Here is a 17051-nt window from a genome sequence, read left to right as displayed (position 1 = left end):
CTAATGAATAACTTCAGATGTAATATGTGTTGCTACTAGATAACATTATTGCTTGATGATTAGACAACAAAGGAATTTGTGATCAGGAGGTACCAAGTTCTCTGAACTACTGAGGTGAGGACTGCCCCTCCAGCACACTCCAGTTCTTACAGTCCCGATGGCCTTAACTTCTGCTAGTTCTCTTCCCCTTCCCTTCCCTGTCATTTTCCATGTCAATCTTCTCCTAACCTTGTGCTCACCTCTCCCCCAAACTGCTCCCTCCCTTTAACTCATTTACCTTTTTCAGTCATCATTTTACTACTGTTGTTGAGAGCCAACTGTCTCCCTTTCCATCATTATCTCCCCACCCCATCCTTGCCCCAGACATCTCATTCCCATGAACTTGGCACATGCTTTTCTCCTCACACTCCTCTCACTCATAAACTAGACCCTGTGCTTTTGCTAAGGTTCACTTGCTGCTACCAGCAAGTGAACCTTAGCAAAAGCACAGGGTCTAGTTATAGGGCTGGTCCTGAAGAGACCAGCCTAATCCCCTGAAGCTGAACAGAATCAAAAATCTTGAAGTATGTAGGTCTCACTGATCCATAAACCATTAATTTCTAATCTAACTGAGATTGTACAAAAGTGTTGCAAAACAATATGTATCCACCAAGACTTGTAACTAATACACTTCAAGAATTTTAGTGCCTTGAAGGACCTTGCCTTCAGGTTCCTTAGGTGTGGCAGCCAGCACTGAATCAATTATGAACCCCTAGAAACTTCACTGTACGTTTAAAACTGAATGTAACGTACCTACCTCATTTGTAGGTCAAGAAAATGATAAATTCAACATACAAGTAACAAACACACACACACACACACACTTAGCTGCTGAAAAACTAAAATCTGTATGAGCAGCCCCCTTTACCAACCTACTGTCTTCAAGCTGCACCTGACAAATCACTGCTGAGGTCTGCAAAAGAAACAAAAATACTACAAAATGGTCCAGAAATAAGGATCATAGCAAGGGCCCCTTCTCTGGACACCATACTATTTGTGTCAATGACAAACAAGATCAGGCATAAAATACTGCATTCAGGGACACCATTCTCCTGGTCAAATCTGTCAGACAGATAGTATCATAGACATCTTTTCTAAGTAAAAGAAAGTGCCTGTAAGCTCCATAAGAGAGCCTGTTATATAGTTGTTTCCAGCAGAATGAGGTTAACAGTGGCCAAGGAGCTTCCTGCTCTCTAGGATTTAGACTAGTCACAGTTTATCATTTGCTCCAGGATGCTTCTTATACACTTCAGTAATTATTGGAGCATGTTTGGTTCTTTCCAGGTTTGAGAACAGGACCAAAAAAGCCACTCTCCATTTTTTGGGAAGTTGTCCTGTCTGCCATATTTTAATAAACTGTTCTATAAGTTTTTTCTTTGATTACTTTCCAAGTTACTACAACATCTTTTACTTGTTTCTGCCATAACTGTGTTGCAATATCATGAGCTTCTAACAGTGCTGATTCCAATCAGTTCCTTTCCACAATCACATTAAGGCAACAGGATGCCACATAAAAGCTATTGGCTAGAGTAGTCTGAGCAAAATGCTGTGGACTTATGTGGGTAATGCCTTTGAGTGTTATTTGGAGACATAACCTCTTTTGGTATAGCTATCCAAACAGCTTTATGGGCTTTCCAGAAATTGTTCTCATAAACTAATTGAGCTAATGAAATGATTTAATGAATTCAAAAATTTTTGCTGTATCTCTTTATGCTCTCCTTAACAATACAGTGGCTTCTGGTCCATGCCACTCTAAAGACTGTTAGGTGCTCTGCAGTTAGTTGACATCGGAACCTGCACAGAGCCATCCACCTGACCTATATTGCACAGCAGCACCCTTCATTCCACCAGGGCATAAGCAGTTTACTTAAGCAATCTACAGACTAAAGGAATCGATGAGTCTGTGGCTTTGTGGTTCATCATCATAATGTGATCCACCCATTCCTGGATGCTGTCCTAATGTTCAGGCACAGCCATTCACTGTACAGTGTCCAGTTTTCCTTGTTGAGCAGCTTTTGAAAAGGGGAAAATGGTCACTGGAGTGCAATTTGTCACCAAGTGGTGTCAGTAAGGGCATGAGAGAATATCAACAGATTGGTGCTGGAGTCTGTTCCCATAGCAGTACTGAGAAGCTTAGTCCATCCAGTGTTTAGAATACATAATACTTCTGAAAACTGGAGGCTTTCAGTAGCACTACACCAGGGATAGGGGGTGACAGATCTCCAGAGCACATTACATACATTAAAGTATCCACAAAGAAAGAGCAATTGGGGAAGGCCCCTCGGTATGTAGACTGTTTGGAAATGCATCTCATTGTAAGAACTCATAGCAGAAAGAAGTATTCCATATCTAGAGGCCTCAGGGTTTTATAAGAAAAAAGTGGAAGCAAAGTAGTGGATTCAAGTTTGTTTATAGAGATAGAAGGTATGTTTGAAAAGTATCTGCTTTACAGTTTTCCAAAAAGTGCAGTCTTGGAGAAACTGTCTTATACATGGAATGATCTCTAATTCTCCCCTGTCACAGGTTTTTCTTAATGGAGGTGACGATTTGTGTAATTTAAATTAAGGAAGGAGGGGTTGGGGCCAGTCTCAATATAACTGATTCTTTGAATAATGATTTTTCATGGTGACAGTTTTTTCATAGTTTTTAGGAGCTCCTTTTACGTTGAGAAAATTGTGTAATATTCTTCAAAAAGGTATGTCTTATGAAATGACTGTCTGTGTTAGGGGAAGATAAACAGTTTTTATTTTGTTTATCACAGAAGAGAAAAGCCTGTTTACTAGTTATGAAAACATAAACATCTCTTGCAGGACTTACAGACACACAAATTTTTTTTTTAATCAAGTCTTTTTAGTGAATTTATTCATTTGAGTGTACCCCTAAGGCAGGGTGAGTCACAGTACTCTATCATATCAACCCCTCTAGGATGTGCTCTAGAAAGAACTTCTGATTGGTTTCAAGAATGATAGGAAAACATAAGTGAAACTCAATGTCTTGGTTTGTCCTGGAGACATCCTGCAGTGGCCTAACCAGTTAAGGTGACTGCTCATGATTAGTTGAAGATCTGAATTCAAATATCATCATGGTTCAAATTTTTTCTTGTTATGACATATTATAAAAGAACACTGTCTGAAACCTAGTTATGAGTTGAGCCCTTTTTGTTTGTGTGCCTGTCTACCATTACACACACACACACACACACACACACACACACACACACACTATTTGCTATCTTACCTATGGAATTAACATCCCATCTAATCTTCCCTTTGATCATTTCAGTATGGGCACTATACTGCCCCTCAATTCAGATAATTGTCACATATAAGTAATGCTTTACTTTCTGTTATACAACTTTATTTTGAGATGAGTGTAAGTTTCCCTTTTTCAGTTATTTGGGTTTCACAAAGTGTTTAAGTGATCATTCATTTTAATAACACTACATCTCGTAGAAATATGAAATGGCAGAATGGTATGTCTCTGTTTGTAACATATTAAGCCTCAATGAGATGAAAGAAAAGAGAAAGAAAATGAAAATAAACAATAAAGTAGCAGTGCTAGTGATGTCACTGTATCAGCTAACATGTGTATAATATTGTGTTCAGGCCTATTAATTTCCATCAGTTAAGTGAAAATATTAATCTATACTCTTAACTTCTATTGTTTGATTATATTTGTATACTTTAAATATAATAATGTGTTTTCACAGACTCAGTTCATAAAAGAACTTGGACTTGGTGGTGGAATGATATGGGCTCTCGACCTTGATGACTTCCGCAATCGCTGTGGTTGTGGCACTTACCCACTGTTGCGTACAATTAATAGTGAACTTAGAGGTCTGACAGCAAACACACATGACTGCACGTAAACTTAAGCCCTCTTGAATCTTTATTTATTGTGAAACCATGTGGAACTGTGCCTGGACAAAACATTTGTGTGAGTGGAAGACTTAAGTGATGTGAATGTTAGTGATTTCAACAAAACTGAAAGTTTGTGTCCTACAGCTACCAGTTGCTGTAGCAGCAAGGTTAGCACATACAAATAAAATGAGACTGCATCAAGAGGAATTATCACACATATTTTCAAATTCTTTTAAACTTTTAAAGAAAATGAGAGCATGAGATTTGAAGGGGTGTTATCACAAAACATTTGTGATCAAACTCTGCTGTGCCATAACTTAGATTTAAAGGATTCAAAAACAACTGGAACATTTGTTTTATACCTTCACATGTCTTGCTTTTCCAGCAAATACTGTTAAAAATGTTGGAAATAAATGAATGCTCAATTTTAATGATTATTCATCCATGTTTCTTGCATTTTAAACTAGACTATGACATCGTACCTTAAAGTTTGTGATTCTACTTTGGTTGTGACAAGAAATGTCTCTTTCAAATATGTGAGAACTGTAATAATGGAGAACTGTGTTAAGTCTGTTCATGCATGTGACTTCATAGACACATAACAATGAAACAGGATTTAGTCACAACAAATAAACAGTGAAATTAATTGCTTCTTACAACATATGATCTATGAAACTGAACTGCTTAATTGCCAAGTTATTTACATAGATATATCTCAAAGGACATTTTACATGCTCTACATTCTTTAAATCCTGTTAAAATTGTAAACTAAGATTTCATGTTTCTGTTGCAAAGGAAATGCATATTTTAGCATGATGAATGAAGTCACGTTGAATCCATTCCCAGTACTGTTTACTACTTACAATACATTTTTGTGTTTTAAAATGTATTTGAGGTATTACACAACATACTACCTTCTGTAAATTTTATTTCACAGTATTTCATGACCTGTTCTTAATTTTGTTTTTCAATTAGTAGCTTTATTAAAGAACTAGCTCAGCCATTTCTGCGAATTGTCTGTGATACTGAGAAGATGTCCAGATGTATGGTTCTGTGCAAAGATGTTAAATTGTTACATTATGTATGGAAGATAAACTGATGGAAATTTGTAAGTGTATATTTAAATTAAACAAAACCAGTTTTAAAGTATAGAACACTCATATTTGGCATGAAATTGTATGTTCTGATGCAATCTGGAGCTACTATGCAAAGGACTGCCTCCCATGTCCTTAAGGTAGAGACTGGATGTAAAATTATGTCAATAAAACTGATTCTTTCACAGCTGATGTTATTTACTTCAGTACTAACTGTCTACACACTGATTTTTTATTCAAGTAAATAAAAACTTTAGAATCAATATACCATTGCTTAAAAAATTTTAATTTTTTGGGGACAGACCAGCTAGTTCTTCAAGTAGAAATACTAAATGATGAAGAGGCACATATGAAGCAGTGACACACACCTATGGAAAGTGTGTGAAAGACAACGAAGCAAGAGCTATCAGAAATTGAAACCCTGGTGTGATTTTTTTGAATGAATTGTCAGTGCACCAATTTCATTTTGCTTTTTTTACCTATGTTGATAACAAGATATTTCATACATGTACATTCATTTAGTATGTAATTATCAGTGTCAACTCCTGCTACTTTTAAGACATTAATATAGTGTCCATTAATTAGAACTTCCGGGCTGAATTGCTGTGGTCCATATATAAAACTACTTCTCCTTCCTGACGTTTCGTTGCCGGCTGCGGGCAACATCTTCTGAGGTGAGTCGGCGACTGGCTGCTAGGCGCTGGTGGTCCCACTTATATAGAGCGCTTAGATGGCACCACCACCACGGATTTTTATTGGTAAAGTTTTGGCCAAGTTTCAAGTGGAGACAATCTTTCGACCTACCAAGAAAATTAGTGAAACTTTAAGATCGGTGAAAGATGCACGACACCCCTTAGCTACCCCAGGTGTGTATAAAATTCCATGTAGCTGTGGCATGGTTTACATTGGAACAACTAAAAGGAGTGTTAATACCCACCTAACAGAACACAAAAGGAACTGTAGATTGGGATAGATTGAGAAATCAGCTGTAGCAGAACACGTTTTCAAAGACTGTGATCACAAAATAAAATTTAGTGAGACAAATGTGATAGCTAGGACCTCACATTATTATACTCGCATGTATAGAGAAGCTATAGAGATCTACAAGCATGGAAATAATTTTAATAGAAAAGAAGAAGGATTAAAACTAGACAAGATATGGCGTTCGACTTCGTACCAACGAAGTGACAATCGATTACCTGTAATCGAGAGAGATGGCACTAGCCAGAGATAATTTTAAAGTTGAAACCACGTGACGAGTGGTGGCACCATCTAAGCGCTCTATATAAGTGGGACCACCGGCGCCTAGCAGCCAGTCGCCGACTCACCTCAGAAGATGTTGCCGGTAACGAAACGTCAGGAAGGAGAAGTACTTTTATATATGGACAATGGCAATTCAGCCCGGAAGTTAGTTAATGAAGATGCCGGCCATGAAAGCTTACATGGTATGATTAATATAGTGTGTCTGATAACTGAAGATTGAGTAAATGAGGCCCTGACACTATGCATCCAGCTACATCACAAAGAGTAACTATAAGCCGTTTCTTAAAAATGTACCAACCCTTCTGCAGTGCACTTTCTGAATCATTGGTTATGTAGTATGCAGATACATGTGTGTGGTGTTTATATTTTACTATATGCTTTACTACTACATGGAGTAAAGAAATGCATAACTAACATAACACATATAAGAAACGAAAGTCAACAGAATATACATAAATCATCGCACATCACACTGTGCTGCATTACTAGACAGGAAACTGATTCTTGGTGCTCTTGTATTTTCATTATGGCATTCTTCCAGAGAAGGTCACTTCTCCCACCACAAGCTTTGCTTGCTCATTAGTTTATAGAAAGATTACACTTGGCTAAGACTGCATACCGTGATGTTTAATTATACTGAGAAAAGCTGTTTGCTTTGGAGCAGTTATATGCTTGAACTACAGTTATCTTGGCTTTATGGGATAGCTTGCTGCTGATCCAAAACCTCTAATTCCAGTGCTTGTGCTACTGAACTTATTTCAATATTCTGTAGACACTTCTGCATGTGGACTGTCTAATATAATTAATATGCCAATGACAGTGCCACCAATGTGGAGTTACTAAACACAGTTTTCTGCAGTTTCTTCATCAAAGAAGACACAGTAAATATTCCAGAATCGGAATCAGTAATAGCTGCCAACAGTAGTAACTTAGAATTAGTTAACTTCAGTGAGGGGAAGCAATATAAATTTCTATATAAAGGCCAGTATTCTAATCCAGATTGTACACCAGTTTAGTTCCTGTCAGACCATGCTGATACAATAGCTTCATATTTAACAATCATGCTTGATAAAAAATCATCTGTACCTAAGGACCACAAAGATGCACAGGTCATACTAATACACAAGAGATGAAATGGAAGTAATCTGCTGAATTATTCTATGTTGTTAGCAGGAATCTATGTTTTCAAAGTACTGTTAAATTTAAATAATTTGGTGAAACACTTAGCTTCAAAATTTTCATATTTATAAAAAGGCATTTTTTACAACTCATTCCAAGAGTAAAGACTGAAAGCATAAATTTGCTAACTGGAAGAATACACTGCACTCTACATGGGCTGTATGAACGTGGCAACAGCAAGTGTTCTACCATCTGAAGTATTAAACCAATCAAAACTGTATACAAGCCAGAAATGTCACCAGCACACATAACATGTCAAGAAAACAAACCAAGAGAGAGAGAGATATTCTTAAACAAACAACATCTATCTGTGGCAGAATGCAACAGGTCTCACATCTAAACTAGTGGAGATACAAATGATCTGAGACCGTAGACTCCTTTCCTTCTTGCCTTAGGCACCAGTCTCTCTCTTCAATACACATAGCACAGGTGCACTGTGCTGACAGCTGCTGTAATGAGTTCACTGACCACCAGCATTGTTGGCTCCACATTCTTCATGGCGATGGCATTATCGGTAGGCATGGATAGCAGGTCATTACCTTTCAAGAAGTTATTGCTTTTTAGAAAGCTTAGATGTTGGAGTAATCACAGTGCACTTCATGTCAACCTTTTGTTGAATTATAATTCAAGTATTAGATATGTAAATGGCATTTCAAATCAAAAGTCTAAAGCACACTTGGTTAACACAAGTATTGGACTATAATCATACCCCGAATTTTTTAACAAAGGTTTTATGTCACCTTGTTGAATTTCAGACTCAGAGGGGTGGCTTGGGGCACTATCTAGCAACATAATTTCAGGGGATGGTAAGTTCTGCGATTTCAAATGTTTTTTAACAGCCAGAACAAATGCATCAGAAATAAATCTTTAAAGAAATTACCATTCATCTAAGCATTTTTTGAGCTTTGTAATAAACCATAAGTGATGACATGTTTATGTTTTTAAGTGTTTTGTTTCTTAAATCTGACAATTACAAATATCAATTTATGGTCACCACTTCCACTGCTGCATATTGAAATGGCCAGGCTGCCCTATGGTAGTGTTATGCCAGTGGCTGTTTCATTCATTGAGGTAAAGGGGTTGGTGAGGCAGCATTTCATAGTTTAGCACAGTCTTGTGTAACTGATGAGATACCAGTATACTTTCTGACACTTTTTTTTTCAAATCTTTCAACACAGTCCTTATCTGCATCATCATCATCACCTGAAATAGCAACATGCCTAAAGTTGCGATGATTTTTCCATCAATGAAGCCAACCTTCACATATTTCTAATTGGTTACTGGAGTAAAATCGACTGCTAACACTGGCATGCTGTTCAGCATGGAGCACAGACCAATGATCAGACACATGGTCAGATAATCCGAGGTCAGATAATTGAGCTTCTACTGTAAGCAGGATTAGAGGAAAGTGTAAGCAGGAACTTACTAGAACAGATGATTAGAGAGGTAGTTAACAAGATTTCAGACACATGTAGTACTCTTAAAAAAAAGCTGTACTGGGTGGGTATCAGACTTTTAGAAGAACTTTGACAGATAGATACCAAGCGTTCAAAGGCAAATGACAGGATTTAGTAACTCAGGAAAAAAAATTAGAAAATGGCAGGCTTCCAGAAACAAAGAGCTCAATTACATAGCAACATTTCAGCAACAAAAAGTGAAACACTCAGCTCTGATAGTTGAGGTTAGAAGAGAGCCAAGTAGTCACATACAGATTCAGATTCTTTATTAGTCATTCAGCATTGTTACATGCAATAGACTTCGTCAGTTCACTTAACCTATTAATTTTACAAAAAAAAATTTTACATATTTAAGTTGATATTGGGCATTTCTAAAAATTCTTCTAATGAATAGAATGGATTAGTTAACAAGCAGTTATGAACATTGTCTTTAAATAATTTGTCAGGCTTGATTGACCCATTTTTAGACAATTTGTTATATATTTTAATTGCCATATACTTATGACTATTGTTAGTTTTAGCTAATCTATTTTGTGGCACTATAAGTGAAGATGTAGACAGTTTGTTGAAAAGGTGAATAAAATAGATGACAGAGAAGCCTCTACAGAATCCAGATGACAAACAGTAGAACTGTAGGTGACAGAGGTGGAATCTGGGCTCAGAGTTGAAATTTTTACGGTACATACATTCTAAGCTGAAGGGTCAAACTGAAACTGTCAACAGCCAGGATAACATGCACGTTAGTATTTTAAATGAGAAAATTGAAAAGGAAGAGAAAATTGTAACTGCTAATGATAACCAGTGTAAAAGTAGTGTTTTAAACTCTAGTGAATATTCAAAAGCAACTGCAGTAATTACAAAATGGAAGCACATTTAAAAAGTTTAGTGCTGCTTATAATACATGGTCTAATGCAAATACACTTTTTCGGTTTGCAGCTGGATCATGCTGTGTGAATCCCACAATATTTTGTCAGTACAACTGTTTGACATCTTCAGGTGGTGGCAAATACTGTTGTCACTACTACAAGGCATGACTGATGATAAAGGGACTGCGGTGTCAAAATTTATCAGGCCAGGAGCAGGCAATATGCATGCAAGGGAAGGTGCTCACAGTGGAGGAAAGCAGTGCTCTTAGTCCCCCTGCCAAGAGGTGCAAAGAGGCCTTCTGTGTGTGCACTGTGGGCAAATACTGTGCTTCCAGACACTCCTTTGGTTAAAAGCTGTATCAAATATCAGCAGTGTGCTGTGCTGAACCTTGAATTGGAAGTTCTTGGTTCTTTTGCTTTAATTTAATGGCATCCAATGCTGGATTCCAGATGGCACTTACCTGAAAAACCTGCATCCCTGTTGATAAGATTGTTCTCTGTAAGGATACATGTGGCCTCCTTAAGTATGAAGTCCCAAAAAGATGATGCTGAGGATAAAACTTCAGTCTTCTCATACAACATACAATACCCCACATCCAGGCAATGCTCCACTACTGCTGACTTAGCAGGTTGCCCCAGGCGTGTACAAAAGTTCTTGCACAGTTCAGCATGTCTGCACAATATAAGATTCAGGTCACCGAAAAACATATGTCATGTCTCTTGAGGATTCTCTCTATTCCTGAAGACGTGCTGCCAAAATATGGCTAGAACACCATTTCGATGGGTGACTCTGCATCTTCATTTACTTCATTTACATCCCTGCTCTGAACTTGCTTAGGATGAATGCATGGTGTATCTATCAGAATAGCCATTCTGTTGGAACACCATTCTTAGGTGTTGTAGCTCATCAGGCAGACTGTCAGTATCTGAAACCACATGTGCTCTATGTACCAAAGAGCTTAATAAGACACTACCACATTGTGCAGGATGATAATAGCTTGTGGCCTGCAAGTATAACTCTGTATGAGTTGGTTTGCAGTAGACACTAGGTCCCAGTGTATCATTGGCTTTTCTTCTAACCATGACATCCAGGAATGGAAAGAAGCCATCTCTCTTTGCTTCCATGGTGAACTGTATATTCCGATGGAGTGAGTTCAGATGCTGGAGAAACATAAGTAAAGTGTATATTCCATGGTGCCACACCACAAATGTATTGTCTACATATTGCCAGAAGCAGGAAGGTTGGAGTTTTGCTGACTGTAATGCTTTTTCCTCAAAGTCTTCCATAAAATTGTTGGCCACTATGGGAGACAGGGCTTCCTATGGTGGCACCATCCACTTATTTAAAATGTTGGTTATTGAATAAGAAATAAGTGAGGTAAGCACATGTTTTAACAATCCCACAATGTCTTTCTCAAACTTGCTGCTTATAAGCTCTAACAAGTCCTGCAGATGTACTTTTGTAAATAAAGATGCAAAATCAAAGCTAACCAAAATATCCAACAGTTGCAGCTTAAGTGTCTTCAGGAATCTTAGGAAGTCCTCTGAGTTCCAGATGTGATGGTCACATTTGCCTATGAGAGGTCTAAGCTGTGAAATAAGATACTTAGCCAGGAAACAGATAGGAACTCAAATGTTGCTCACTACTGGGGGAAGGGGAGATCCATCCTCACGTATCTTCAGTAGGCCAAACAATCTTGGGGGAAATGCAGTTTGTTGACGCAGGCCCTTAGTGACTTTCGTCACAATAGAACTCTTCTTGAAAAGGTCAAATGTTTTTCCCCGGATCTATCCTCTCTTACCTTGTGATAAGCAGGGTCACTGAGCAGTGCCTTTATCTTACAGTTGTATTCAGGTCATGAGAGAAGGGTAGTGGCATTCCCTGTGTTGGCAGGTGAAATGGTGAGTTCTTTGTCCACCTTCAAGTCTTGCAAAGACTTCCCTTCTGCTGAACTGATATTAAACTTTTTTGGTGTAGCTTGGGTTCAAATTCTGCAGGTGTCCCTTCTAATCTCTTCTAAAACTTCAGTGGGAGGTTTTAACATTGCCTGTTCTGCCTCAGCTATTGCATCTCAGATGGAATCTGTCTCAGTTGTCAGTGCATAGTTCAAATCTTTCTGTAGAACTGAAACTGTTGCATCATCCAGGATCCTATCCTCATGTCCTGATAAATTTCAGTGCTATCAAACAGCTATCAACAGTCATGTCTTGTAGCAGTGACAACAGCATCACCAATTGAAGATATCAGACAGTTGCATCAACAAAATATTATGGGATTTGCACAATATGATCCAGCAGCAAACCCGAGAAGTGTGTTTGCAACAGATCCATTGGAAAAGCAAAAGAAGTCACATGGTCTAATATCCCCATGAAAAGTTAGCTATATGGAAGAGACCCAGACACACAGAAAGGTTTCAGATTGCTTATCCCTGCCTAACAAAGAAGTGAAGCACTCAGAAAACACGGTCAAATGTCAATGTAACTTCATACACTTTCAAATCATAGGTGAGTATATAAGTAATTATAATTGCAATTCTCCATGATATAGAGAATAGCCACAAGAGTGCATTAGTGTTGTCCATGTGTACCAGGCCTGGTGGGGTGTATAAGAGGCAAGAACAGCATCAGGTGCTGAATGTTCACTGTGAAGGACATGGGAGATGCCAGGTAGATGTGTGAGATAGTGTTATCAGTACCTGACAAGAGTTTGAAGGGGACATCACAGTGGTTCTCCATTTGGCTGAGTGGTCAAATCGTGTAATGTACAGATTTGTGGGTCATTTGGAAGTGACAGTGACCTGATGTTGGACTGCATGGGAATATGAAGGCAGGCAAACTCATTTTCAAGGTTGAGGTCAACCACATCTGACCACAACAAAGGAGAATTTGCAGTATTATGCACCAAGCACATTGTAACCTCTTTACATCTGCACCTGCCATTTGAGAGCAATTAATGGGCTCCCTACAACATTCTATGTCATGTTGTGCCATTAGTCAGAGACTAGCAGCAGCAGACTAGGCAATTTTTGACCCTTTGCATAAGCTGCCATTAACACTGCTCCACAAATGACTGTATTTTGAATGGTGCCATGATTGGGAAGCATGGACTACTGATGAATGGCAGTGTGTTCAGTGATGATTGTGATCCTGCCCTACTGTACTACCCCAGATGATTACTATTGGGGAGTATGCTGGTGACCTAGGAAGAGGTCCCATTCTTTCAATGTATTGGAGAGGCACCACAGTTGCATTCCAGGGTCTTAGTATTGGGAGCCATTGGGTATGACTTCAGGTCATGACTGGTAGTAGTTGAGGGAACTCTATCAGCACAATGGTATGTCATGACATTCCACGTCCTCATGTGGCACTTCTCAGGCAATAGTATCATGGTGTCAGTTTTCAACCGGACAATGCTCTTCCAGACATGGCATAGGTCTCTAGGAACAGTATGCATGATGATGAGGTACTGTCAAGGCCAGCAAGTTCCCCAGATCAGTCCCCAATAGAACATTTGCGGGACCAGCTCAGGTAGTGTAGCTTCCCATCAAAGAGAATACAATGACTTTATGACACCGTTCTCAATAAAATCAGTGTATGCATTCAGACCACATGGGATGCAACCTTACACTGATAAGTGGGTCATACCGGCACATTCTTTGTAAGTTTTACTCAACCCTGGACTCACTAAAAAAATGTGACATTCTCTGTCAACTCATAAAGTTTCATTTCTTTCCTCCTCTCCTTTCACGTTTCATATTTTCTCTCTCTCTCTCTCTCTCTCTCTCTCTCTTTTCCAAGGCAGTGCATAATAATAAGTCTAAGATTTTGTAATCAGATTTTAAACTGCAAGAAACTTCCAGAGGTAGATGTGGAATCTGACCGTAATTTACTGGTAATGAATTGCAGATTAAAAATGATGATACTTCAGAAAGGTAGGAAATTAAGGAGGTAGACCTGGATAAACTGAAGGAGCTGAAAGTTGTTGAGGGTTTATGAGGAAATGTTAGGAAGTGGTTGACTGAAATAGGGGTAAATAACACAATTAAAAGAAAATGGATAACCTTGAGCTATGGAATAGTAACGGTAGCAGAAAATCAAATAAGCAAAAAGACAAAGCTCATTATTTGAATCTGTATGCCAAAAGGATAAAATAATATTCAATTAGTTTTTGATTAATACTTGCAAATGAAATGATGCTATTACTTTACGCAATTACATGGTGAACATTTGTTGGCAATGGTATCTTACTTGAGCTGTGATATGGATTCCTGCTGTAAAAGTTTGATACCAATTCTATCAAAATTAGCTGATGAGCAATAAATCAGTCACAGACTTTCGCCATCTGCACAACCTTTCCAGGAGGAACAAAGTGATGAATTCAATTCCTTTGATGACACCATGTCTTTCCATCGATATTCATCAGTAAAGATCTTCACAACTGAGAAGACTATCAATGACATGATTTTGGTGACTCATCCATTGCAGAGAAACTTCACTGAATATGCATTATGTTTAAAATGTCCATTTTGTGTTATTCACTTGCATTTTTTTAAGCCATTAATTTTTTGATTTGTTCAGTATTTTATCTTTTCCCACCATCTGCTAATTGCTAACCTTTTTCATCTCTACATAAGAATTACACTCAACATCATCTACATTATCTTTTGCACGTTCTAGTCTTGGTCTGGTTCTAACACTGCCTCCTAGCCCCTGCTCTCCCCCCCCCCCCCCCCCCCCCCCCTCTTGCTGCTTCTTCAGGCAGTTAACTAATCCTTGTTGCCCCATGGCAGCTGTTCCTCTAATTAATTCTTTCATCTTGTAAATCTATTTGACACACTTCTGTCCTAACCTACTCCAAGTTTTATTCCTACCATTGCCAGGAAGTAGAGCCCAGTCCGGCTGTTGTGTTAACCAAGTAAGCCACTGGACGGTACTGTTGACATTGTGCCAAAACACTCCAGGCAGATGGGAGTTTAGGATACTGGTCAACAGTCAAGCACATGTAACAGCTAAAACAGTGTAAACAAGTCTGAAATAATATTTTGTAACTTGGACACTTTTGTGCACCAAGAAACTCCCACATTGCAAATTTAACTGGACCTAGCCACCCATGCTCAATGCAAAGCTGAGAGGACAAGCAATATGGAGCAAACTTACTCATCCTCCTCAAGCAGAATTTTCAGAAGCTTAGCTCTAAGGGTATAAATAACCATGCTTGAAGGCTCAAAGCATTCAGTCCTGCCATAATCCTGTCTGTGTCTTGAAGCAGAGAGAATGACATGCTTTTTAGTTACAGAGGAATCATGACCCATCCTTGATGATGAAGGTCGTCTGACTACCCGCCCACTGATTGACTCATCAGGTTCCAGCGAGGTGCATCTACCTGTGGCATAGCCACCATGGGCCTCGCAAAACTTCACCAATGCAGGGAGCTGGTGTGCAGCCAGCGTCCTTCTTCTGAGAGACTTTGGCCGACTGGTGCAAGCTGTCTATGATCTGGATGGAGGAGGAATGCTCTCATGGCCTCCTAGCCACCTAGATGGGCCATTTCTGCTCAGCAACGGGCACCTGGTGTTGGTTACTGCCAGCAAGCACACTAGATGGGGACCATGAGTAAGTGCAGGGTTGTGTGGCCAGCAAGACTTCAGAGGATATTGGTGGGCTGCCTCATTCTTCACTGCTGATGGCACGCACAATGTCAATACAATGGACATCACTGCTGAATTGGGGTATCAGCGCATTCTGTGATCAGCTGTATTTATAAGCACCAAGCATGGCTGTGAGGACAGCCAGAGTGCTGTATAAGACTGCTTGAAAAAGTGCCTGTCAATACTATCACTGTTTGACTGTATGCCACAGTGTAAATCTGCCCTCTCCCTCATCATTTCTCTCACCCATCACAATGTACAGTGGTCTGGACTAGGACAAGTCATTACATTTGTTTAGGTAATAGTGTTTAATCTTTCGTTCTAGATAGGACAATTTTTTAACTGCTTCCAGTACCATGTCATTCCCAAGTTATATTTGAAGTACATTGTAAAAAAAAAAAAAAAATCCTCAAGTTTGTCTTAGTGACAGTGACACTAGTTATTGCCCGCCATCCGTGTGGAGCACATATTGGTCTCACCGCAGACTTCTAGTACTCAGCCACACACAATTGATATCATCAAAGTGTCGAAACTAGTAGTCAAATAAATATGAAATTTTAAATACAGCTGGAGGAGTTTCATTTTCAATAAAAAAAATTATACCAGCTGATGTCCCACCATCATCCAATTTAAATATGGATGTATGAAGAAGAAACGGACATGGTGGTGGTGCACAGGCAGCTGGGCTGTTCACATCACAGAGCCCCCCCCCCCCCCTCCCCCCGCCCCGCCACCCCCCACACACACACTGTTCTTTGCGGGCTCGCCTACGATGTAGAAAGTGGAGGAACCAGATAATCCCCCTGCAGAGAGACACACTAGATGCCCTTCACGGTCTGGGCTTGCCCTGTTCCATCTGGCAGGAAGCCAAATGCCACCTGGTTGCATCACTGTAAACACTGCGTGCTATACACTACATGCTCCCTTCTCACATCCCACCTAGGATAAAGTTATGCTCAGCAGATAGACACTCAGGTTTACTCAAATTCTGGTATGAGACAGAGATGTCAAACCTCAAGTTACACGTGAACAATGTTTATGTGTCATCTTTTATTGTTGAGGAATGTTAGGTTTTCTGTGGGTAACATTTCTTTACATTTTATTGATACAAGTAGTCATAATATTGTACAATTTGCACGTATGTTATCAAACAAGTCAGCATACATTTTTACACATAATTTTTACAAGTAATTTTTACAACTATATTGTTACAATTTTAATTGTTTCATGAAAGTTTGTTCAGTATTACAAGAAGGTAATAGACACCACATTATACTTTCACTTGTTCATACTTTAAGGAAACATGCACTGTAATCAGGCCCAAGCGATCAATTATTAAGAAATTAGTTAAAATTTATTACGTATTCGAAAAAAAAGATTTTTTTTTAATTTCAGCTGGTAATTTTTTATACATCCATATCCCAACATGTAGGACAATTTTCTGGTAACAAGTTGGTCTTCACCGCATCATATGTAGGTCAGAATACTGTCTTATTTCATAGCTGTGAATGTGTTCATTTAATATTAATAGGCTGTCTTCGATTAATAGGTAGGTTTTAACAAATGATATAATACTGTAAATGTATACAGATGGCAGTGTCATAATGCCAAGTTTCTTGATAAGTTTCCTGCATGAATCATTATA

The 17051-nt window shown here is 38.8% G+C and overlaps 1 protein-coding gene across 1 annotated transcript in view; it reads left to right on the top strand.

The window, feature by feature from the left end:
• The window catches only part of LOC126474821 (probable chitinase 10), a 190856-nt gene extending 185676 nt beyond the window's left edge, over positions 1-5180 (top strand). Inside the window, exon 43 of the mRNA XM_050102295.1 lies at positions 3749-5180. Coding sequence (XP_049958252.1) covers positions 3749-3907 — 159 coding nt within the window. The 3' untranslated portion in view covers positions 3908-5180. The remainder of the gene's footprint in view (positions 1-3748) is intronic.
• Positions 5181-17051: the final 11871 nt, after the last annotated feature.

The sequence above is a fragment of the Schistocerca serialis genome, chromosome 4 (genome assembly GCF_023864345.2).
Source record: "Schistocerca serialis cubense isolate TAMUIC-IGC-003099 chromosome 4, iqSchSeri2.2, whole genome shotgun sequence".
Taxonomy (NCBI): domain Eukaryota; kingdom Metazoa; phylum Arthropoda; class Insecta; order Orthoptera; family Acrididae; genus Schistocerca; species Schistocerca serialis.
The sequence above is the reverse complement of the archived record's forward strand: the minus strand, read 5'-3'. Positions and strand labels throughout refer to the sequence as shown.